This window comes from Olea europaea, chromosome 3 (genome assembly GCF_002742605.1).
Source record: "Olea europaea var. sylvestris chromosome 3, O_europaea_v1, whole genome shotgun sequence".
Lineage (NCBI taxonomy): Eukaryota > Viridiplantae > Streptophyta > Magnoliopsida > Lamiales > Oleaceae > Olea > Olea europaea.
In genome coordinates, this window is record NC_036239.1 from 21295208 (window position 1) to 21320482 (window position 25275).

The 25275-nt window shown below is 37.5% G+C and overlaps 1 protein-coding gene across 1 annotated transcript; it reads right to left on the minus strand.

Annotated features, from left to right (window-relative positions):
• Positions 1-20483: 20483 nt before the first annotated feature.
• LOC111389917 (probable protein phosphatase 2C 34) lies at positions 20484-23583 on the minus strand. The gene is made up of 6 exons (XM_023014906.1): positions 23302-23583; positions 22669-22939; positions 22284-22592; positions 21164-21281; positions 20856-21079; positions 20484-20739 (listed from the first exon to the last, which is right to left on the minus strand). The coding sequence occupies exons 2-6, from the start codon at positions 22921-22923 to the stop codon at positions 20527-20529; spliced, it is 1119 nt and encodes a 372-aa protein (XP_022870674.1). The 5' UTR covers positions 22924-22939; positions 23302-23583; the 3' UTR covers positions 20484-20526.
• Positions 23584-25275: the final 1692 nt, after the last annotated feature.

Consider the following 25275-nt stretch of genomic DNA (forward strand, 5'->3'; position numbering starts at 1 on the left):
ATCTATCTATGTAATATTTTTTGTTATTCTCTCAGTCATTTTAGTCTAATGGAGCCAAACTGGAGCATCTCCTACGGTTGTGACCATGTCCTCCACAACGTTCGCATTTTACCGTCAGTCTTCCTTCTTTGGATGATCTTTACCTTAGCGACGTCAACGATTAACGAATATTTACTAGGTTCACGCCCCATAACTTTCAGCAGAATGTATGATAGCACATTATTGTCATTTTTTTATCCTGATGGGAGGCAAATCTTTGTTCAGTACATACTTCAATGACACTGCTACCTTCGTAGGATCCAGACCAAATTCTGTCATAACCGTGTCCACAGGGATTAAACAACTGCAGTTGCGAGCTACAAATGCCAATGAGGATTGCAATCCATACAATAAACATACGTGCAAGTACACCATTGTGCAAATTAAAATCAATATCAACCATGTAATCATTGGTGAAACATGTCACATGTTACACGGCATAGCAGAGAGGTCACAATTTTGCAAATCAGATCACAGACTCACAAAGCAGGTCACAAATTAGCAAATCAGGTTACAGATAATTCTTGATAAGACAATCACATGTTGGGTCACAGATCGTTATCATTCTGGCTATCGAGTTAACATAAAGGTCACATATGCTCAAAAGGAATAACGAAATATTTGATGCTACATACATGGCACATAGTGGGTGAAACATGTCACATCAGAGAGGTTACAGTTTCACAATTCAGGTCATAGTTCCATTAAGTAGGTCACGTGTTAACAATTAAGGTTACAGAGCCACAAATCATGTCACATATGACTTTTCCTACGTCAGGTCACTAATTGCTATCATTCAGACTACATTGTTATAGAAAGGTCACATATGCTCGAAGTGAATAACGAAATGTTTTATTCTAAATACATGGCACATAGTCGGTGAAACATATCACATGTCACAGTAGAGAGGTTAGAGTTTCACAAAATCAGGTCACATTTACGCACAGTTCACGCATGTGTCACAGGCGTCTACTGTGATTCTGTTCAATAGCAACCTGTAATAAGAAACCAGCTAACGGCGATATGAGCAGTTGTGACCCATAACTTAGATGTTACACTAATTCTTTGACGAACAACATTAATCTCGTGATTATTGAATTCAAGATGTGACTGCAGCAAAATACGTTATTACCTGTATTATATTAGCTAGGGATGATCTGCACTTTCGTGGCCAGCAAAGATTTCTTTTCCCCTGCAATGGTGAATTTAGGACCAATTCGTGTTACAAAATTTAGTTTGTGAATGTGACATTCGAATTGGCGAACAGAACAATCAGATTATTATTTGGATAGTCTTCTTCAACAATTATTTATTTTTTTATGAAATCGATCCCGATCTCTATGACCCGAGAGCAAAATGAAATTGACCAATTTTTAGTAAAATCAATCGAAACCATCAATTGCGTTGCCATGAATAATGAAATCCGACAGATTTTACTGATTTATAGCATTTGGAGTCCTGTTATAAAAGGTATGCGAGCTTAATTGTAGGAAACATACATTTGAATTTTAAAACATTATGCCTAGTTTTTGATTTGGGGTATACTATACCCCTGAGTTGTAATTTTTTCCCTTTTTTTTAATTAATTGTGATGTGAGCTAATGTGGTTAGTCAGACCATTGCAATGTGGACCAATTTTTCACAATAGGTTGGATTACTGCAAAATTGGGTGTTGGCACTTGGGCTGAAGGATAAAGATTTGGAGCTTTCGAGATGGACGCAACAAATTGGAAATTGAAGATTGGACCGGAATGTGGTCCAATTAAAACTTTAATTTATTTGTAATTTTGTGTCTAGGTTTTGGGCCATAAATTTTGTTCTAGTTATTTTCTTATTGCTTTAATTAAATTGTGGTTGAATGTCATTATATATAACATGTCATTTAGATCGCATATACATTGCTTTAGGTACTATATTGTCATGCATGTAGGTAATATTTATTTTTCTTTTCTAAATTAGTTAGATGAGAAAAGTATAAATATTATAATTAATTAACAATTAGGCCATTTTAATTAAATAGGTTAGAAATTGTTAATTGGAAAACCCAAGTAGTATAAAAATATTAAGTGGGTGAAGGTTAAATTTTTCTAAACCCATGGCCTCCCCTATTAGCCCATTAGTAAGAATTGTGTATGTCATATGCTAGTAATTTTATTTTATTGGCTTCCCTAAAGGAGGACTGCACTGTTTTGGTTACTTGATTGGGCCCATTTAGGTGATGGATTTTTAATACAAATTAATTGTGATTGCCCTATAGGTAAACGTAATTAAATTTGGGATTGAAAAATCATCAATATATGGGATTGTACACTTAAATCAAAGATATCATGAGGACTTCCTAAAGAATATCCAAATGGTTTCATTGATGGCCAAAATTCAAATGATACTAAAATCAATATTGCACGAGATGCTAGAATATATTAAATTTAGTGGGAGGGTCCCAGCCTAGTCGTAAATCACATTATCTTTTCCTATAGAGAGGTATGTTTAAGATTTTGAGGTTTTCGGTTGTCATCATATTAAGGTAGTATTGGGTCTACTTGTGCATTTTTCATGCATCATATATGAAAAGATAATTATCATTTGTAAGCTTAATATTGATACTATTATTTTATTTCAGAAAAATATCGAATCTTACACTGTCATCCATCCTAAGCAAGAACCAACTAGTAGGAGATAATTACATTGATGGAAACGTAACTTAATGATTGTTCTCACTGCTGAGAAGCATAAATTTGTGCTGACTGAACCCTGTCCTAATGAGCCGACTGTGGAGTCTACGGTTGAACAGAGGGTTGCATACAAGAAGTGGGTTCAATTTGATGAGATGGCCCGCTGCTACATTACCGCTTCCACGTCGAATGTGTTGCAGCAAAAACATCAGAACATGGACACTACAGCTCAAATTATGGTAAGTCTTCAGGAAATGTTTGGCCACCAAGGTCGTCAGGCTGCTATTAGGTCTATTATGAACATGCGCATGAAATCAGGGACGTGAGAGATCATATGCTTGCATTGATCACTCAGTTTAACGTGGCTAAGGTTTTAGGGGCTGAAATCCAATCGGAGATGCAGGCTAACATGGCTTTAGAGACTCTCCCTGAGATGTTCTCACAATTCAAGGTTAGTTATAACATGAACAAGCTTAATATGTCCCTGACCGAGCTGATGAAGGAGCTCCAAAGTGCAGATGCTATTTTAAATACTAAAAGTGGTTAAGCCCATGCTGTTTCTTCTAATCGACCATCCTCTTCCAAGTCAACAGGCAAATAAGGCAATAAGAGGAAGAAGTCAAACAAGAAGGGCCTACAGCCACAAGCTAAGAAAGCAAAGACGAATGAAAAATCCAAGGGAAAATGCTTTCACTGTGGACAGAAGGGTCACTGGAAGAGGAACTGTCCGGAATACCTAGCTCGCAAAAAGCCAGGTAATAGTATATTATCTTACATTGAGTCCTGTTTAGTGGTTGATTCTATAGATACCTGGATAGTAGATTCTAGAGCCACTAATCACATTTGCAATTCCTTTCAGGGGTTCCAGGTAACCAAGGAGCTCAGTGAAGGGGAGTTTACTCTTAGAAGTTGTAGTGGAAAACTGGTGTCTGCTAGAGTCGTATGATCATTTTTTCTAATTTTTTTAGCACAATAAACATTTGCATTTAGAAAATTGTTATTTTGATCCAGACGCTAAACAAAATTTAAGTTCCATGGCTTGTTTATTTGAGTATGGATATTCAATTATTTTTGCACGGTTTGCGCTAGACATTAAATTGAATAAATCTCTTATTTGTCATGGACAATTGGTTAACAATTTGTAAGTTTTAAATTGTGCTGGTGGCTCTATAAATAATGTTAAAGCTTCTAACAAACGCATGAGATTGTCTCCCACTAATGAAACTTTCTTGTGGCACCTTAGACTTGGTCATATTAACCTTAATAGAATCCAAAGACTAGTAAAAGATGGTCCTTTGAGTGAATTAAAGGTGGAATCTCTTCCGACATGTGAATCTTGTTTGGAAGGCAAAATGACCAAGAGATCCTTTACATCGAAAGGGTATAGGGCCAAGGAAGTTTTGGAATTAGTGCACTCTGATGTATGTGGACCAATTAGTGTCCAAGCTAGAGGTGGGTATGAGTACTTCATCACTTTCACTGATGATTACTCAAGATGCTATTATGTATACTTAGTGGCTCACAAGTCTAAAGCTCTTTGAAAAGTTTAAGGAATTCAGGACTGAGGTAGAAAAGCAATTAAGTAAAACCATTAAAACACTTCGATCAAATTGAGGTGGGGAGTATTTATCCCATGACTTCAAAACATACTTATTAGAGAATAGGATTCCCAACTGAGTGCACTAGGTACACCCCAGCAAAATGGTGTCTCAAAAAGGAGAAATAGGACATTGTTGAACATGGTCAGATCTATGCTAGGCTTCTTAACTCCCATAACATCTTTTTGGGGATATGCTTTACGAACAGCAATATACTTATTGTATATGATTCCATCTAAGTCTGTTCCTAAAACACCCTTGGAGTTGTGGAATGGGCGTAAGCCTAATCTAAGACATATTCGGATATGGAGATGTCCAACACACGTGCTAAAGGGAAAGATGGATAAGATAGAATCAAGATCGGAAATATGTATATTTGTAGGGTATCCTAAAGGAACGAGAGGATATTACTTCTATAGTCCTCAGAACAAGAAGGTATTTGTGAGCACAAATGCAACCTTCTTAGAGGACAAGTACATAGAAGAACATGAATCCAAGAGCAAGGTTCTTTTGGATGAAATGAGAGAAAACATTCCAAGCTCATGTAGTCTAGAGACCCGTAATGAACCTACTCAAGAGGAATTCATACCTACTTCACCAATAGTCTCTAGGCATAGTGGGAGACAAATGGAGATCCCACCTCCCATACCCGTTAAAGTGCCGAGACAGAAAGTGACAGAGGATGAAGTCCCAACTGTTACATCACCACATGGTGATGATATAGGAGAAGAAGTCATAGGACAGTTACAAGTTCCAATCAACCAAGAACCTCGACGGCTTCAACGTATTGGGAGAATCACTCGGTTACCATCCAGATACTTACTCTATGGAGAGTCTTTCGAGACAGTCTCTACTGAGCAAGAAAAAGATCTCATCTCATTCAAAGAAGCTATGGAGGATACAGATGCTGACCAATAGAGGAATGCTATGGATTCAGAAATGAAATTCATGTACACCAACTCAATCTGGAATCTTGTAAATGCACCAAATGGGATAAAACCCATAGAATGCAAATGGGTCAACAAGAGGAAAAGAGGAGTAGATGGAAAGGTGGAGACCTTTAAAGCTAGACTAGTTGCTAAGGGTTTCACCCAACGAGAAGGTATTAATTATGAAGAAACCTTCTCGCCTGTGGCCATACTTAAGTCTATAAAAATCCTCTTATCCATTACAGCTCATTTTGATTATGAGGTATGGCAAATGGATGTCAAGACTGCATTCCTTAATGGAAACCTTGACAAAAGCATATATATGATGTAGCTAGAAGGTTTTATTCAAAAAGGTCAAGAGCATAAAGTATGCAAGCTGAAGAAGTCTATTTATGGACTAAAGCAGGCGTCTAGATCTTGGAACATCAGGTTTGATCAAACAATTAAGACTTGTGGTTTTGATCAAAATCTTGATGAGCCTTGTGTCTATAAGCGTATTAAAGACAACAAGATCATTTTTCTCATATTGTATGTCGATGACATTTTGCTCATTGGGAATGATATTGGAGCATTGACGTCAGTCAGAAACTGGTTGGCACAACAGTTTGATATGAAAGATTTAGGAGATACCAATTATGTTCAAGGTATCCAAATCCTTCGGGATAGGAAGAACAGGAAGATTGCTCTTTCCCAAGCTTCATACATAGACAAAATACTGGTCAGGTTTTCTATGCAAAACTCCAAGAAAGCTCAAATACCTTTTAGACATGGAATTCACTTGTCGAGGGAGCATTGTCCTAAAACTTCTGGTGAAGTGGAATACATGAAACAGGTTCCTTATGCCTCAATTGTAGGAAGTCTCATGTATGCGATGTTATGTACACAACCTAATATTTGTTATACTGTTGGAATAGTTAGTAGATATTAGTCGAACCCAGGACCTGAGCACTGGACTGCTGTTAAGCATATACTCAAGTACCTTCGTAGAACTAGAGATTATATGTAGGTTTATTCAGCTCCAGATTTGGTTCCTATGGGTTATACTGATTCTGATTTCAAGCTGATAGGGACTTTCACAAGTCCACATCAAGATCAGTTTTCACATTGGGTGGCGGTGCCGTTATATGGAGGAGTGTCAAGCAATCTTGTATCGCTGACTCCACTAAGAAAGTTTTACTAGACCTTGAGGTGGTTCCTTCAGCATCGCGTCCTATTATTTTGTACTGTGATAATAGTGGAGCGGTGGCAAATGCAAAAGAACCAAAAAGCCATCAACGTGGAAACACATTAAACGAAAAGATCACCTAGTTAGGGAAATCGTTCAACGAGGAGATATGACAGTGTGCAAGATAGCATCTGCAGAAAATCTTGCTAATCCCTTTACCAAGAGCTTACCTACTAGGAGCTTTGAGGGACATACTGAAAATGTGGGTTTATTTAACATGTCTCATTTACTCTAGGGCTAGTGGGAGAATTGTTAGTTTAATTGTAGCCCTTCGAATAAATTTATTGTACTCGTGACATTTTGAAATAAAAGATAATAATTTGTTTTTCCAATAAATTGTGTTTGCATTTTGTTCATGGATCGACTTGATATTATAAATTAAGTGTTTAAGTTGTTAAACACAAAAAGATTTGATTTATAATTCAATTTGAAGTTTATTGTCCACAATTGGTAAATAAAGACGAACACTTTATTTTGATAAGATTATCTCAATTTTATTTAAAGTTGATCTTGACTTTAGCAATAAAATTGATTGTACATTTTGGAATGTATTTGACTGGACCACGTGAAATTAATTTATGGAATTGACCACTTGAATTTAATTTCACTTGACTATTGTACGTAGTACCTTAATCCTAAACAAATAATGAACTTTGATTACTAACTTGAAGGTTTTTGAGGTATCAATGAGTGAGATTAAATTACTAATAGAAATCTCGATGCCTTGGGAATTAAAGTGAAATAATTAGAGAACATATATTCGCAATATGGAATCCATAACCTATATAATAGGCATGATCATGACCTCGAGAGATTTTCTAATGAACAGTTAAATCTCAGCTCAGTAATTCGACATGATTGTTGAATTAATATTGTGATGTGATTACATGGAACTGTCAAATAGAAAATGGGATTGAAGATTTAATGTTTATTTGGAAAATGGGCATTTTGATCATTTCACCCAGTTCCAAATATTCAACGTGATTAACGGGGGTAATACGTAAGAGCAATTTGTCAGAGGATATAATTATTGTAACTTCAGTAATTTCAATTAAATTAAGAGTGCAATCACGTTTTTTTAGTGGAATAGAACTTGATTAATAAATTATCTAAACTGATCAAGAGTTGATTGGGTCAAGATTAATTTATTGGAGCTTGATTTAATTGGGCCCATTTGGTCCCTTCAGTGGCTTCAAAAATTAAGAATCGGAATAAGTTATAAGAGTTATAATTTATTATTAACTGTAGAAATATATATAAATAAATTAAACCAAGATGTGTTAAGCATGTGCCAAGCACCTGACATTTAGATATGGTGGTTATGATTTGGATAAATACAAAAAAGATTCCTTTTTTGTTGAAGACTTTTATCCAATCAAAAGATAGAGTTCTTTTGGGATTGAAAGTCTTGTGAATCAAACCCATATATGGAGACACGTACATTCTCTTATGGGTTTAATTATTAAAGTGGAAATTACACCACATGTCAAAATCTTGATTTTTAGTTACACAAATGTCATCCTTTTTCTGACATTACAAATATGGCAATTTATGAAAGTTTTGGACTAATTTACCCCTCTGCATAAATGTAATGCCTTACAGGTTTTGCATTAATTGTAGATTTGACTAGACAGAATTGTGTCAGGGAGGAGGTGTGAGGAGAAGTAAAACAAAGAAAAAAAAGCAAAATGAAGGAAGAGAAAGCCAAAAGTTGAAGCGCCTCTCACCGAAATCACCGACCCTCTCTCTGCAATCGCCAACCCTCTCTCTGCAATTGCCGACCTCACTCCCAGCCTTGGACGACGATCGTCAACGTCGAAATCACTCCCATTGTCAGTCGAATCGCCCAAAGCTGAGCACAACATCGAAGGCTGTCTTCTCCCTTGCGACTGCCAGAGAAACCGAACAAAGGCGAAGGTAAATCTATCCATCTTCTGACTTCCCACTTTTTTCATAGGCATCTACCCATCCACCCATCTTTTGTATAGTGCATTTTGAGAACCGGGAAATTTTGCAGTTTTACACTTTCGCAGTATGTAAAATGAGATGTAGGGTTTAAGATGGCCGTCCATTGATTGTTTATTCTGAATGGTTATTTCTGATTTTTTTTATTGAGTTTAACACGTTTGTTTTCCCCTCCCTGTGAAGCATTGTGTTCGATATTTTTTGAATAGTGGGTGCGACTCTTTGTTGAATAGTGGGTGCGATACTTTATTCAACATATTTTTTGTTCTTATTGAAGCTAGATATATATTTTGTTATATGATAATATTAATGTTGAACAAATAATTGAACAAGGATTCCATAAAATTTTGTGATTTCTTAACGTGTGTTCATGTGTTCATGTGTGCATTAATGAGTTCAGTTGTATGGATGCATACTATAATAAGAAGCTATAATTTCTATATTGTGTAAGTGGAGAATTTGAAGTGGCGTTTGCAAAGGGGGTTTTGATGGATTCTTAATTCTCATTGAAGGAATAAAATGTTGCTTACTTTGGTTTACTTTGAAGTGATTGGTTTTGTTGAGTTTGAGGTGCAGTTTTGAGTTTGTCCAGCCCAGTCTTGTTTTATAACAATTTGAAAATTGTGTTTTGGTTTTGCTGTAATTTTATATTTATGACTTCTACGAGTTATGATTTATGTTCTCATTTAATTGGCAATTTGGTTCATAACATGGTTATTAGCAAATTCTGCCTAAATTATTTTTTGATCCCACGACTTGATTGACTAACCGACCACACAACTTAATTAACTGACCAATCAAGGAACTCAACAAATCTCCCAATGAACAATTAACCATTTCAGTTTGACTATCTGTCTGAGAATGGTAAGCACTATTGAAATTCAATCGAGTATTCACCGGACTCCATAGACTCTTCCAAAAGCCACTAAGAAAATGGGTATCCTTGTTAGATACAATAGATGTAGGAAGTCTGTGTAACAAATATACCTCACAAAAATACAACACTGCCATATTGAATGCATCTGTTGTCTTCTTACAAGGGATGAGCATATCATTTTTGAAAAATAACCCACCATTACAAAGATAAAATTAAAGCCCTGCTGAATTCGAGGAAGGCGCAAAACGATATCCATACTCACATCAGTCCGAGGTTTGGTTGGGATAGGTAACAACGTGTACAACCCAGCATTATTAGCATTTTCTTTGAAAGATAAAATGTACAACAACGTTTAACAAATCTTTATGTTTTGTTCCTCTTTGTTGGCCAATAGTAGGATGCAGCCATAAGTTGTAATATACAATCAAGATCCACATTTCTTTCATTATGCAATTCTTGAACAATTATAAGGTGCAGATTGCTTTTTGAAATGCACATTTGATTTCCTTTGAAGATAAAATAGTCAACCCACACAAAATTTGACTGTGCACCCTCCTATAACTTCTGGATAATTACTGGAAAATATGGATCAGTAGCGTATAAGTCACAAAAGGTCTCAAAATCTAGTACCTCTACTCGTAATTCCATCAAGAGAGATTGACATCTGCTCAATGCATCTATCGTCTTGTTCAATATGCCTTGTGTTTAATCATGAAAGTAATCTGCTGCATGTATGCAATACAAGTTACATGTCGAGTGACACCTTATCTTGAGTACTAAGGTGTTTAAGGGCATCATAATCAGTATATAAACCAACTCTTTCTAAAACAAATAGTGAGTCAATGTTGAATTGATTGGATTATAGCATAAAACACCATATCAAAGATATTATATCGAGACTTAAGGCCTAAGAACTTTTCATTGAAATGAGCCATAGGTCGACCAATCTTACTAAGAACTGTACTAATATCAACTTTCAAAGCATCACATTGTTGCTCAAAAGGTTGCATACAATCAGATAGTACCAGAATCGGAATGAAAGTTAGTTTTTATTTAATCAACCGAAATGATTCATCTGCTTGAAGGCTCCAATGAAATCTCCCTGTCTTAATAAATTCATAATAGATTCCATGATGGTACTGAAATGTGATATAAATCTCCTGTAAAAGAAAGCATGACAATGAAAATTGAAAACTTCCATAACTGTCGTTGACAGTGGCCACTGATTTATCGTTTCGATTTTTGTTGTGTCCAATACTAACCCATCATTTGAAACCATATACTCCAAGAATACTACATGTTTTGTTAGGAAAGATGGATGCATACTATAATAAGAAGCTATAATTTCTATATTGTGTAAGTGGAGAATTTGAAGTGGCGTTTGCAAAGGGGGTTTTGATGGATTCTTAATTCTCATTGAAGGAATAAAATGTTGCTTACTTTAGTTTACTTTGAAGTGATTGGTTTTGTTGAGTTTGAGGTGCAATTTTGAGTTTGTCAAGCCCAGTCTTGTTTTATAACAATTTGAAAATTGTGTTTTGGTTTTGCTGTAATTTTATATTTATGACTTCTATGAGTTATGATTTATGTTCTCATTTAATTGGCAATTTGGCATTCAAATGAGAATTGTGAATCTGTGATTTCGGATACATAATTTATGTTGTTGAAGAAGGTGAAGCTCAAAGCCATATCGTTTATGTTTTCTTAGTTATGTTGAAATTTTGAGTTCTGTAATGTTTCAATATTTTACTTTTTACTAAAATCAAGATTAGTTAGATGACCTACTCATCTTGTGTTTGATGAATTGATTTAAAATCATGTATTATCTGAGTGTTGTATTGTACATGAAATTATTTGGAGTCTGGCGACGTTTCGTGATTTGCTTCTAGTATTTGTGAATTCGGTTGGATGATGGAATGATATTAGTTTTGTGAAAAAGTGCTTGCATTCATTTATGTATTTTCCTTTATTTTTTTGTTAGTTGCTTTATTTCTGAACAGTTTGTTTTGTGATGGCTATAAAATCCAGTATTCTATATATGAATGGATAGCTTTTGACGACCCACATAGTTATCTTAGAGAGATTTTACGTAATTGGAAGTGATTTAGCAATGATTTAGAAGTTCAATGCCTCCCACTGAACTGTCGTTCCCGACAGTAGAGCTCAGGTTTTCTCGATAGTTAGGCCAACCTTCTTGCATGTTTGGACATCAACTGTCGGTATCGACAGATCTCAACAGATCATCTGTCGGTACCGACGGTTGTAGTCAGTTTTTCTCGACAGTTGAGTGTGTCCATGCATTAGTGTGTTTCATTAAATTGCTATTTATGATACAATATCTTTAAGTTTATCCAGTAACCCCAGTGAGTTTTATAAATGCATCTTGCAGGACACAGGACTGATGGAGTTTGATCATTGTATTCCAGAGGAGGCAAGGTTGCGGGCCCACATTTCGCAGAGGAGCAACTTGAAGTATGTGAAGACAGTGATGGACCTTTTCGATGACCGACAGCGCGACGAGTTTCGAAACTCCCCCTTTGGGTATCTGGTCGAGGTTGTAGAGATTCAATTCTCTGCCCAGCTCATCCAGCAGCTCGTGTTCAGAACCATTCGCACTGACAAGGTTAACGAGCTCTGGTTCAATGTGCAAGGCAACATGATGAGATTCGATCTACAGGAATACACCCTTGTGACGGGGCTAAGATGCGGTGTATTCCCGGAGGGTGATGAGTTCGATCGAGTACTGGAGAGGAGAAGGCTGAAGGAGAGGTACTACAAATCCATGGAGAAGATATCGTTGGCACAACTCCAAACTACTATTGCCCGACCTTCGACGACCCGAGCCGATCGCTACAAGCTAGGGCTCGTGCTAATAGTTGAAGGAGTTTTCAATGCCCCTGATAATAACGTCGAAATTGATTTGCGTACACTATTTATTGTCGACAACGTAGATATCTTTTTTGCCTACCCTTAGGGTAGAGTTGGCTATCGACGTTTGTTGCACGGATTCCGGGGTTTCTAGGCAAAGAAATTCCTGAAGGCGAAGAGGAGGCAAGAGAAGGAGGTTACATACACTATTCATGGCTTTCCCATTGCCATGCAGGTACACAAGTTTTAAATAGTAGCATATCATGCTTTATTTGTTTGCCGTCATGTAGCATCGTGCGTACCATCTCAGTTATTTTATATCTGTTTGTCTTGATGGAACAGGTTTGGGCATACGAGGCAGTTCCTGAGATTGGGGAACGTTTTGGTCAGAGAGTTGGGGAACGAATGCCACGATTGCTTAGGTGGTCCGCACGAAAACAACCACAGCATCGTACGTACGATGCATTCTTCAAGAACGTGCGGGTATGGATACCACATGTGTTACTTTTGTTATTCACGTTTCGTGTCATTCCTGAAACTTTTCGTTTCTAATGTATAACCGTACATTGCAGTTGCATGTCTATGCCACACTTCGTCCCACCGATGTTGAGGCGGAACAGCAGTATTTCTCCACTCTTGTGCCGTACGATGATCCTCCGGTGCCCGTGCTGGATGAGATTGCCAGGAATGTTGTGGGGCCGCATTTTAATGCATCACACGGAGGTAGTGGAAGTGGCAGCCAGTTGGTGAGGCAGGAATCCGATGATGGAGTCTCCAATGGAGGAAGTGGTGAGGATGAGACGCCTCGAAATGAAGGTGTTGATACCGAGGAGAGTGGCGAGGGCGCCAGTGAGCGATCCAGCGTCGATGCGGATACTTGTAGAGGGCAGACAGGTGCGTCTTTCACACCTCCAGTGACCCATGTTTCTTCTCCAGTGCGAGGGCCGACGATGGAGACACGGCCAGTTGGCACATCCAGATCAGGCCTCACCAAAGAGGAGGTGGAAGAGCTGTTGTTCGACCAAAGAATTCTCTTTGAAATGCGACTTCGCACCGTCAAGCTTGAAATCGAACAGCACGTGACATCCGAATGTAAAAAACTCGGAGCTTTCTTTGCTACCCTCGTGGCCCCACCTGCTCCGACCCCCGTTGCAGCCGCGATGCCCGCCGATACCGAGGTTGGAGTTTCAGGTAGTATTCCACAAGGTATGAATGTTCAATACATAAACCGTTTGGTTTATATTTTTCACCTATGTTCGATAGTAGCACATGCACCTGTAGCTCACATTTTTTTCCATACGACAATTGCGAGTTAGAAATACATGGAGGAGAAATGGAGCCTTCCCCGGACGAGCGAGACATGCGAGCAGATACAGGAACTGCACATGTACAAGGTACATGGGTTATTTATGAGCGCATTGAAACTTGTTATTTGACGGACTTTGTATGTTGTGGAAGTTGGGAAACCTAATGTATTCACACAGTTTTCATGTTCTCATCAACAGATGGAGGAGACATCGCGGCTCGTCCGGACAACGTATACGACCCACTGCCCGTAGCAACCGACGAACAGATAGGTACGTTGTCATGTGCTACGATTTTCCCTACTATATTCGATGGCATCTACTTCCATTCTGACTTCATGAAAATGCAATAACATATTCCTGTGGTGTGATTGTAGTGTCCAATTAGGTGGAGGACAGATCGAGCCGATCTTTGCCGTCCCGGATTTGAACGGTAACATGGGAATTATTTTTCTCATTTTCTTTCTTCCTGTACGCTTCCATTATCTTCAAACTGTAAACGTCGAACACATATGTAGTTACATATGTGTTGTAATATCAAATGGAGGAGCCATGGAGCCCTCACATGCGGCCTCGAGCAACGATGCCGACTTATAGGGTTGCGATGTTACTGATGGTGATGGTAAGTTCATTCTCTACATCACTTATTATATGTTACGTATGATACGTGAAGGGCATTTATGGTCACTAACTCCCCCCTCCTTTTGAATTCTCGTAGGCGATCTCGCTGAAGTCCCTCTTCTCGCCAGTGTAGCCGAACCAGGACACGGAGTTCCTACGACGAGTCGGCGCTCGGCATGGGTGCGACATCCAGCTCCTGCGGCCAGGACTCCGTATACAAGGGCGGCGAAGCAAACAAATAAGTAAAAGGAGTATGAACTGTCGGGACAGCACGACGGTGGTGTTGTAGTTGGTAATACCCTGTCAGCGATTTGGTGGAGGTGGTGACGGATGGACAGATTCCTCATATTTTATGTTGCTTGGCTGATCGGTAGTTGTAGTGTTTATGAATTGTGTCTGATATTTTAACTTTGTTGATTGTATCAGTCAGGTTCATTTTGTTGTTCGGTATATGTTTTTGTTGGACATATTGTGTACGCTTATTTTCTTTTGGAGGAGGGGAACAAGCGTATGCAACATGTCAATTTCCCAAAATGCTTTGTAAATACTGTTTTGTTGATATTGTTGATATTCGATCCAATCTTATTATAGATGTAATAATATACTTCGAGTCTTTAAGATTTTTTAATTTGTGTTACGCTTCTTACACCCGTGTTGCTTATGTTAAATAGTGAATGTTTTAGTGAATGTTATATTTGATAAATTTATGTAGTGGACATAATATGATGTAAACACTGTCATAATATGCTTTAAATACATGTGCAGGTATGTGCGCATATTTTTCGTTGCGTGCTTATGTATGTACTTATCTGTTGTTCTAATTATATCTAGTCTTCACTATAACTTTAATATGGGACGATATTATTATGATAAATTCTCAAAGTAAGGCATTAAGGCACATACATGAGATGCAACGAGAAGATGAGTCGTTACAAGTATCAAGAGCATGACAACCACGGTAAAAGTAATTCATAAATCAATGAATTGAGTAAAAATAATTATTTCGTTGTTCGTCTTCCATGTGTGTTGCGATGATGACCCGTACGTGTGAGAAACTATACCATTACAACCATGGCAAATTAAAAGTAGCAATTTGATTGAGCAGTTGTTTGTTGCAGATATGGACATTTCCTTAATTGTGCGCATGATTAAAGAGTGTTTAACATTATACTAAGTATGGGGAAATGGGGGATAAAGGTACACTTCACTTATTCAACCATCACACCAAGTGCATTTCAAATTTACAAGGAGATTGGACTTGGTGGTTGGGTAGATGGAGACCATAATTGTTTCCCCTTCAATTAGCTTATAAATATTGTGGGACTTCATTCTCACTTACAAACAAGTTCCTTCAAGACCATTGTCACCCATTCACCTTCTCACAGACACTTATCATTCCTTCAGTACTACTATACGTTCACGTAATGAGTTCTTCCACAGGAAGCAACGAACCATTGAACATGAACGAGCCACTGCCAGTTCTTGGTTCATCTCCACTTTTTCCAATTTATATTTCGTCAGATGAGGAGGAAGTTAACCCTCGTATTTGGAGGGGAGCCATTTCCCTTGTTCCTTTTCCCCACTTAGAAGTTGTTTCCAACGAGGGTGCGCAATCACCGAATGGAGTCCTCAATGAGGATTTCGAGCTGGATGCCGGATACGAGGGGGATTCCGAAGATGAGGACGACTGGATGGCGTACGATCCCCCAAATGCGGTAATTATCATCTCTTCCGACGAGTCAGGTGAGGATAGCGGGGACGGTGGTTCAGTTGTGGACGACGACTAAAGTGACACCCATGGAATGTAGTGAATAAGTACTGTATAGTAAGGTATTTTGTAGGGATGACTTTAGTTAAGACAATACCAAAAAGTCTACGTGAACATGTCCCTAAGATGCAATTCGTGTCATGTTTTTTGAGTTTTCCAGTCGGACTGTCGAGAATTACTGAGACTATCTGTCGGGTACGACATGTCAACTATCGGGCAGTAAGGATGATATGTACAAAAATGGTTATCTATTTTGCAGTATGTAAAACGGCTATTGTGAAAGGTGTGTATCATGGACTAACTTTAATCCATGATTTACGATGACGCAAATGATTGTACATTTCTTAGGGATTCAAGATTGCATTTTGCACTACCTTTAATTTCGATTTAAGATGATGCTAATGATAGTAAATCTGTAGGGGGATAGAAGATTGCGTTTCGAAATGGAAAAAAAAATATATGTGCAGTATCAAACATTTTCCGTTCTCGTGTTTAGAGGTCACAACATGTATGTGTGACGCAGACCGTGAGTGCAGTGCAAGATTCCGTCAACTGTCGAGAATAAGTAACACATCTATCGGGACCGACATTTGAACTGGGCGGGATGTTTACTACGTGCTGGACAGAGAGTGAAATTTTTATGTGCACAACAGAATGCGCAACATGCAAGAACATTAATGATCACAAACTGTAAATCATAACTTCATAATGTTCGATGTAGTACGGAATAATTAACATACAACGTCTATTAACCTGCAAATCTTTAAGGAGCATGTGATACACGGGGATTTGAACACATGGTCTGATTATGACCAACTCTACCACAGTGGGTACATTTTCTGGTAGACCATGCATACTCATACCTAGAACGCTTACGGCGGGTTGGTGGTCTACCTGGAGGATGACGTACGAGTGGTGGGAAAATAGGAGTACATGTAATTAAGCTCGGAACAACCCAATCCACTTCCCTCGGAACAGGATATATAGTTTCGTTGTACGCACCCTTCCAGTAGTCTGATGAATAATAACGGGAGCAAAGCTCGTACAACGTCTTCCCTCTAAAGCAAGCAGCACGACTTGCATGAACACATGGCATACGGTTTAGTTGGAATTCACGACATGTGCAGGTTTCTTCGGACAAGTCAACTATGTCCGTGTCGTTGGATATTCAAACCTGCGTCAAGTTGTTTGTTAGGACATGGGCTCGAAGCCTAATTCCATTTTCAAAAGTCGTCCGTAGCTCGTTCTCCATCCTTGGTGTCAATAAGGTACTGCATTCTTCTACATTTGCTCGACGTTCGTAAATCAACTTCTGCATAGTACTCCAAATGTGTTCAACCAAGCAAGTTATCGGTAACGACCCGGCTTCTCTCAACATCGAGTTCAACGACTCTGCATTGTTGTTTGTCATAATATTGTAACGGTGTCCAATAAATAGTGCTCTGGACCAAAATGAATATCCCGCTCGCTCTAAGTACCTGTGCGCTCTTTCGCTCACTCTACGAATCTGTCCCATGAGTCGTTCGAAGTCCTCGACCCGAAAAGTTGTAGCAGCTCGTTTGAATAGAAATAATAGGCTTGCGTTGTTATACCGGTGTATTAGGTTCTTTTCCATATGCCATATACAACAACCATGCCGAGACGACGGAAACAACTGAGAAATAGCTTTCTGAATACTCTTTTTCCTGTCTGAAACGAACACGAGTTCTTCGGAATCCCCTATAAGGTCTTTCAAGTTTGACAAAAACCACTTCCACGATTTATTGGTTTCAGCATCTACGATCCCCCATGCCAACGGATAAATCTGTTTGTTACCATCTTGGGCAGTTGCCACTAGGAGTCTACCTTTGTATGGACCTTTCAAGTGACTGTCATCAACACAAATAACGGGTCTCAAGTACTGCATGTATCCACGAATGCTTGCACCAAAAGCTACGAAGAAGTAACGAAACCTATTACAAGAATCAACTTCGATGTGGGTAACGGTCCCCGGGTTACTTTCTCCTACGACGTGACAGTACGAAGATAATTTCTGAAAACTGTCCCTTGGTGTACCATGTAGCATATTTAAGGCATGGAGCTTCCCCCTACGTGCTTTGCTATAACTAATTTTTACACCAAACTCACGTTCCATATCACGTGCAATATGAGTAGGTGATTATGATCGGTATGGAGTATCCAATTTTCCCAAAATGTGCTCCGCAATTACAGCACTAGTGGCATGCCGATGTGCGTTACGACGAAAATCAAGGGAACATGTGTAAATTGCAACGAACTTACGGATCATGAAGATTGCAGATTGCTTGACAGTAGAAGCACGTAGCATCCACTTGCAATTATCATCCACACAGACAACTGTTAACATTTTCAAGCTTGACCTGCTTACCCGGGATTGGAACTTCTCTTGCAAAGCAAGTACATGAAGCTTCGAGTACAACTGTTTCTTGGTAAAGAATATTTTGCTTCTCGGCGAGAACCGATGTATTTGCAGCTGTAATCCACTCATCTGTGCACGAACGTCTGGAATTTGATGACATTGTCTCGTCTATTTCATCAATAATAGCACGATCTGTACCATGTAATGGGTTCTCTAAGTTTCGACCGATGCTGCAGCCTCTATATGCTCAATTGGAGGTTCGGGTGGTTCGGTTTGCGACACACTGTGCTGATGATTCATCTCGTCATGTTGTACATTCAGTGGACATTCCGTTGGGCCGAACAAGTTCCCTTCACAGTTTGCGTCTGTTGCCATACCAACAATCGGGAGCTCGGATACCAAATATGTGATGCAGAGTGCAGTTTCCTTATGAACAGATACGTACCACTGTAGATCCTCATCGTCGCGTATCTCTGCCGGAGGTAGATTCAAGTTCGGGACTTTGAACTTCAATTGGATTGCATTGCGGGATTCAACGATACCAAGTTTCTCCTTCAATCATAACACAAGTTCTGTTACGGTAATACTTCTTGACACTAAAATGGAAGTGGTTTTGTCTCCTCTCCACTTCCATTCATCATCTGAGTGAACGAAGTTTCCTCTATGCGACACGATGAATCTGAAATCATGACTCATACCTGAAATATTGGGACTGCAAAAGTGAGAATTCTGCACATTCATATGTCGACATTTCATAACATCAAATTGGCACGCGAAAATACTTACATCCATGTACTACCAAAGATATAAAAGATTATCAGTTTTCAGGTGTCGAAATCGACAATTACATTTTCTATCCCGACAATCAGTAAATGTCGAGTTCGACAGTTAAAATGTCTAACCCAACAGTTTCCAAGATACTGCTCGACAGTTCTACTGCCATAACTTTCGAGAAAGATAAATTCCATGTGCTTCACTGTTTGACAAATTTATTGAAAACGGTAAAGGCCATAATAAATTCTGAACTACAATATCACTGTATCTTTTTAGAAATGAACAAGGTATCACTTAATGCTTCATTAAATGTTGAATTATATATGGAATACTTCACATTTTCTATATAATATTGGTATAATTTTTCTTTCTAAAATATACCAAAAATTAACTACATCAATGAATAAGAGATTGAAAGGGTTCATTTAAATATGATCATATTGTATTGAACATTTAAAGTAGTCAACTATGACATGAAATGAACTTTTTTCTACTACCTCACTTTTCAAATTTGTCAATGGCTTTCCTTGTTTCCTTGTTGATGATGGAGTGGAGATGATGAAGAAGAAGCTCTTTCAATTCATATGTGTGTGTGTATTTTGTAAAGATTTCACCCCTTTTTTAATCAAAAAAAATCTTATTATACAATATAATATCATATCTTCAATATTAAATTTAAACCAAAAATAAATTAATCACATCATAACATTAATTGCATTCAAATCAAGCATTTATTGCTCCAAAAAGGTGTTAAAGGGTAAAGTGGACATTTTGTAGGGAAAAATTGACATTCTTGGAAGAAATTGGTGAATGTCCAAATTTTTTTTGCATTTTCAATTTTAGTGGCATTTGTGTAAATTCCCCTTAATTAATATATGAAAAATAAAATTCTTGTGCCCAGACACAAAAAGAAAAATCTCTACAGTTATTTTTGAGTTTTTGAAGAACACTGGAAAAGGCCAAAAAGTTTGAAGGAGAACTAAGAAAATCAAACAAGGAGGCTTGAAGGTGGAATCAGGGAGATCAAAGATCAAAAGGATTTTTTTAAAGCACGCTACAAGGGTAACTTTTAAAACACTTATATGTTAACTATAGTCCATTTTATTTAATTTTTGTTGATATACAATTTAATACAATCCGTTGTATTCTTCCAACACATTTTACGTTTAGTTTTGTGTTTTGATTTTAACAATTTCCATGAGTTCTCTACCTTATGGTGTGTAAAAAAGTTATGCACTCTTCTAACAAGAATCAGACTTTCCAACAAACCCGTCTTTCGTATTTTGTCGTGCTCTTCAGTGTGATTTTACAAGTGCAGGGCTATATATAAGAGAAGGGTAGTCTTCCTTGCGAAATTGAAATTTAAAATATTGTATCAATGGATTTAGAATCCATTACATGAATCCTTTCTTGTCCCTTTCTTGTATTCGATCACCCCTTTACTTCAGTATGGATATAATCAAGAAGAAGAAAAGTCGAGTCAGCAATTATTTTAACTTTTTGATAGAATTATTTTGGTGTAGATACAGAGTTACTTTGTTCACACGAGGGAGAAGAATGAAAGAAGAGTACAATGGCTGATATATCATCTATAGCTATTCCCCTTCTCTTTTTCTTCCATGCACGGACAGCACACTCTACCAGATGCTTAGCCGATTTTCCCCTGTCCGGAGTTGTCGATACTATTTGTAGGGCTTCTTGGTTCGATACAACGTCCCACACCTTCACACGAAAGAATAGTTTATTATTGATAAAGTATTCGACTATATAGCTAAAAAATGTAAATAGTAAAGTCAGGCAGCTAAAGCAATCCAGATTGGTTAACAAGGTATACATACCCCATCTGTTGCCAGCACGACAAACTGATCTTTACTCGTTATATGTCTCTGTGTCACTTCAGGGACGGAAATAAGTCCAAAATTCTTAACACAATAGTCCCCAAACGCTCTAGACATTGCTAGTCCAGGAGATTCTTCGTCTGGCAACCACACTCTATGAACCCCGGGCTCATCATCCAGACAGAATACCCGGCCATTGCACTGAGTTATCCGCTCAGCCTCCTCTGTTCATATATTTAGCAGAGTCGTATAATGGTTAGACATTGGAATAGACACAGAGAGAGTTAGGGAGACGGAGAGAGACTCACGAGGCAGATTAGGCTTGAAGTCGACAGTAAGCTGAACCGGTACCAAGTTTCCACCATCAGAAGTGGTGGCCAATACAGCACGAGAGTCACCAACATTTGCTATGAAAATAAGCTCACCCTGGAAGAACATCATGATTTAGGACGAAATGCAAAATATGCTGATCTTGATGCAATTGTATAAACTGGAAATACTAGCGAATGTGCCAGCTTATAATTAGTATACTAATACTGAAAATATGCAGAGAAAGACGATAATCAGAGAAATCTGGCCGTCCTTATTAATTCCTTTACGCGAGACTATAATGATAGGAAATTCTACCCAACCACATGAGAATCAAAGGCAACTTTCATGTAAAGAAGCTTTACACTAAATTAGTGGGCTAAAGTATTGAAATACTTGTGCATGTACAGGAATGGTTAGAGATTGTAACGAATTATAATTAAGGGTCTGTTTGACAGGGCTTTGCTTCTTGTAGAAAAGGTTCCAGTGAAAACTACCTCATGTCAACTTCCTTTAAAAACCTTTTTAGTTAAACAAAGTACTTTTAGATTATCCCTCCAAGTTCAAAACCACTTTCTTTTAGTCTCATAAACAGATTTTGACTTTTCAAAAGTTCTGTCAGATGGGCTCCAAGTACATTTGATGCCTTGGATCTTACATGCTATATTTCCATCTAATCTACATGTGTCTAGATCCTCGAAACTGAAAATCAAATTTCTTCACTTGCAGAATGCAGATAAGCATCCGGGATAGCAACCATTCAATCATCAGCTCGTAAACTGGTCAACTCTCTCTTTGATGACCACTTAACTAAACTCTTTGCTCCTACCAAAGGCACATTCCATATTCCATTAAAGGCATTTAACTTCAGACTTATTCACTTTGGCAAATGCCGTGATGTTCTTACATTTGACAGTGCCTAAATTTTGTAATGCACCAGCGAATACAGTGTGCTTCGTGTTGTTCCCTATGAACTTAAGATTTCTAGCATGAAAAAAATGCAACTACACGAACAATGACCTTGACAACTCGTTTGCAGTACATAGTCGATACTGCAACTACTCGTCCATGGATTCGCTAATCATAATGTAAAGCGAAAAAATAAGCAACTTTTATCACCTGCTTAACAATTGTCAAAGCAGTGGTTCCGCTGTAGAATGAATCAATTTTCCGGTGGTGTTCCAAATCCTGATCTACAGCAGCACACGTCTTCAAGTAGGAATGCTTCCATATATTGAATTTATGAAGCTTTTTATCTGATTCCATATCGAAATCTGGATCAAGTGAAGCTTCAACAAGCGTTTCTTGCCAGTTACAAAGAAGAGACGATGGCAACGACTCTCTAACTCTCTTCGCCACAAAATGTCCCCACGGACCGTGTCCATCAAATATCCCGCAGAATATCATCTCTTCTTGGCATCCAAAATCCTACAACAGTAAATTAAACAACCTATTTATCACAAAGAAACCTCAAAGAAAGCCACATTTTCGTAGTTAAATATACCTCCCAAACGATGCAGCAATCTTGATTCACACCTTTCTGCCCTCTCTTTGAGAAAACAGAAGCAAAATTTTTCGACCCGATGACGTTGATAATGCCTGACGATCTTAGTATCAGGTCATTCTTTTTTGCATTTTTTATCATAGATTCAACAGTCTCTTTAGCATCAGAATTTCCACAATTGTTCTTCAAGCTCTTCATTTTCTTGGTCGAAAGGGTCCTTGCTAATCCATTGAACATCGACGATAAATGCCCCATTGGCACAATTCTTTATCTGCAAAGATTCAAATCATACTCAAATCACACAGATAGGCATATAATCTATATGTAGACATGATCACATCAATCTTGTACAGAATTTGGAAATTACACAGATCAAAATTTAAAGCCCAGAATACTCTTTATTGTATTTGCTTAAAATAAGCAACTTATGCCAAAACAATCAAGAAACAGGACAGAATTATCTGTAATGTATCACAAATGTAAGAAAATAATGAACTAGACACCATAATTTCCTTTTTCTTGATTTCCTTCTTTTTACAGCAAAAGCAAAATGAACTGAACTTGCAAGAACACTAAAAATTTTGATCAAAGAAACAAATCCAATATCTCAAACAGATTGAAAAGGAGAAAGACCTTAAATTTTTGAGGCGAAAAGTGAAGAGAAAGTAGAGGTGCCACTAAGCCGGAAACTTATAAGGCCGAGGGAATATTGACTTTGTTTGCCGTAAAACGATGGGATTCCGACGGGAAGAGCTGAGATAACGAGACATTGATGCATAATAATCCACAATTCGGTCCTTTTTAATGTGTGTGGAGAAGAAAACAAAGAGCCTTTTTGGCTTTGGCACACACGGATAATCAATACATACAAAGAGTTGCGCGTAAAATACCATATACTTGTGGTGTTCATTTCGTTAGTTCTTCTAATAAATTGTAGTTTTATGTTAAACCCTACGTTATGGCATGAAAATGACATATATAACCGTAGATTACATTTCACTACTTACGATAGATTTGTTGTACTGCCCGATGTTGTCTAGATGTACTTAAAATGACAATTATACCCATCTAGTCAAGACTTTCAACAAATTTCAAAAATAGTTGTGGAGTATCGAATAAGGGCCGTTTGGCAAACCTTCCAACAAGTCAAAATTTGCTTTTGAGACTAAAAGGTAAAATCTATTTGAATGAATTTGTAGAAGTGTTTTGTTTGGCTAGAAGAGTTTTGAGAAAAATATGATTTAGATACTTCTTCAAAAAACCCTCTATAAGAAGTCAAAGGAGAAACAAAGCCAGAAATTTTGTAGAAACTCTTATACAAGAAAGCAGAAATACTATCGAACGAGCCTTAAATTAAACCAGATAATTTCTTTTGTTGAGCTTTATAAATAAGTATTGATAAATTATTAGAAGTACAATCTCAACGATTTTAAAATTATTCGGGAAACAAATAATGGCAACATCTATATATTTTGTTGGAACGTCCTTTATTTCTAAAGATCATTTAATTCTATTGTATCTTTCTGGCTGTGAATTGAACTGCAGAAAAGGATTCATGTAACTTTAACTCTTAACTTTACCATTTTATGTTTAATTTTTTTATTATTAATTTCCAGAATAATAGGAAACTATGATTATAGTTTTTGCTTAGAATCTTATTATCTCGTGGCTAACAAGCATAATGAGGTTGATTTCTTTATATTTTCTCATTTTATAATAAATAATTTAGTAAAGCATAGTCAAAAAGCTTCTTATTCATAACTATTAATAGAAAATGAATAATAAATCGTCTCAACTAATAAATAATTAAGGTGATTAAGATTTGTATTTTAAATTCCAATAAAATAGATTGTGTTTTTTCTCCAATAAGTGATGCAGGAACAGTTGACATTTCTTATTTTGAAAAAATGAATGGATGAACATGCTTGGCCAAATAAAAATATTAGATTGATTTAAAAATGTAAGATATTTTTATACATTACATATACAAGATTGATAAGATTTGGTTCCTCAACTTTTTTTATTTTTACTCTCTCCTGCCCCCAACCTTTCATTTATGTGTATATCGTCCTTCATTACGATTTTTATCTATTTTGTCGTTAATGCGATGTAAAGGTTAACTTAAAATATAAAGAAACAAAATAAAAAAATAACCCAAAAAAAAAAAAGGAAAAGAGAGGAACTAAGTGGGAAAAAAATTAAAATAAAAAAAGTCTATTTTTTCACAAGAGTAATATTCTTCGTAATTGCTCACACGGCAGTCATCCTACGTAACATACACATAACAAGTGATTATTTGATACATTAATGCGATAACTTTTTATTAACTCATAAATCAAATAATCATTGCCATGTGTATGTCACATAGAGTAACTGTTATAACGAGGGCCTACAAATAGTATTATTCTTTCCACAAACCTCAATCCCACCTACCCGACACCACCACACAGCGGCAATGGCTAGCCGTGACCTCCCATACCCCGAAAATCGCTGCCTAGACTTTCATCTCTCCCAAAATTTCCACAATTTGCAGTACCCTAAACACCCACAACCCACGCTACCAACCTCCTCTCCCCTCTCGCTATTGAAAAATCTAGAAATATTCAC

Coding starts and splice junctions, on each gene's coding strand:
- LOC111389917 (XM_023014906.1), bottom strand. CDS start 22,923: ATGGGGCATTTATCGTCGATGTTCAATGGATTAGCAAGGACCCTTTCG. Junction 22,593..22,668: donor ATTGCTGCATCGTTTGGGAG/GTATATTTAACT, acceptor TTACTGTTGTAG/GATTTTGGATGCCAAGAAGA. Junction 20,740..20,855: donor TCGTGCTGGCAACAGATGGG/GTATGTATACCT, acceptor TTTCGTGTGAAG/GTGTGGGACGTTGTATCGAA.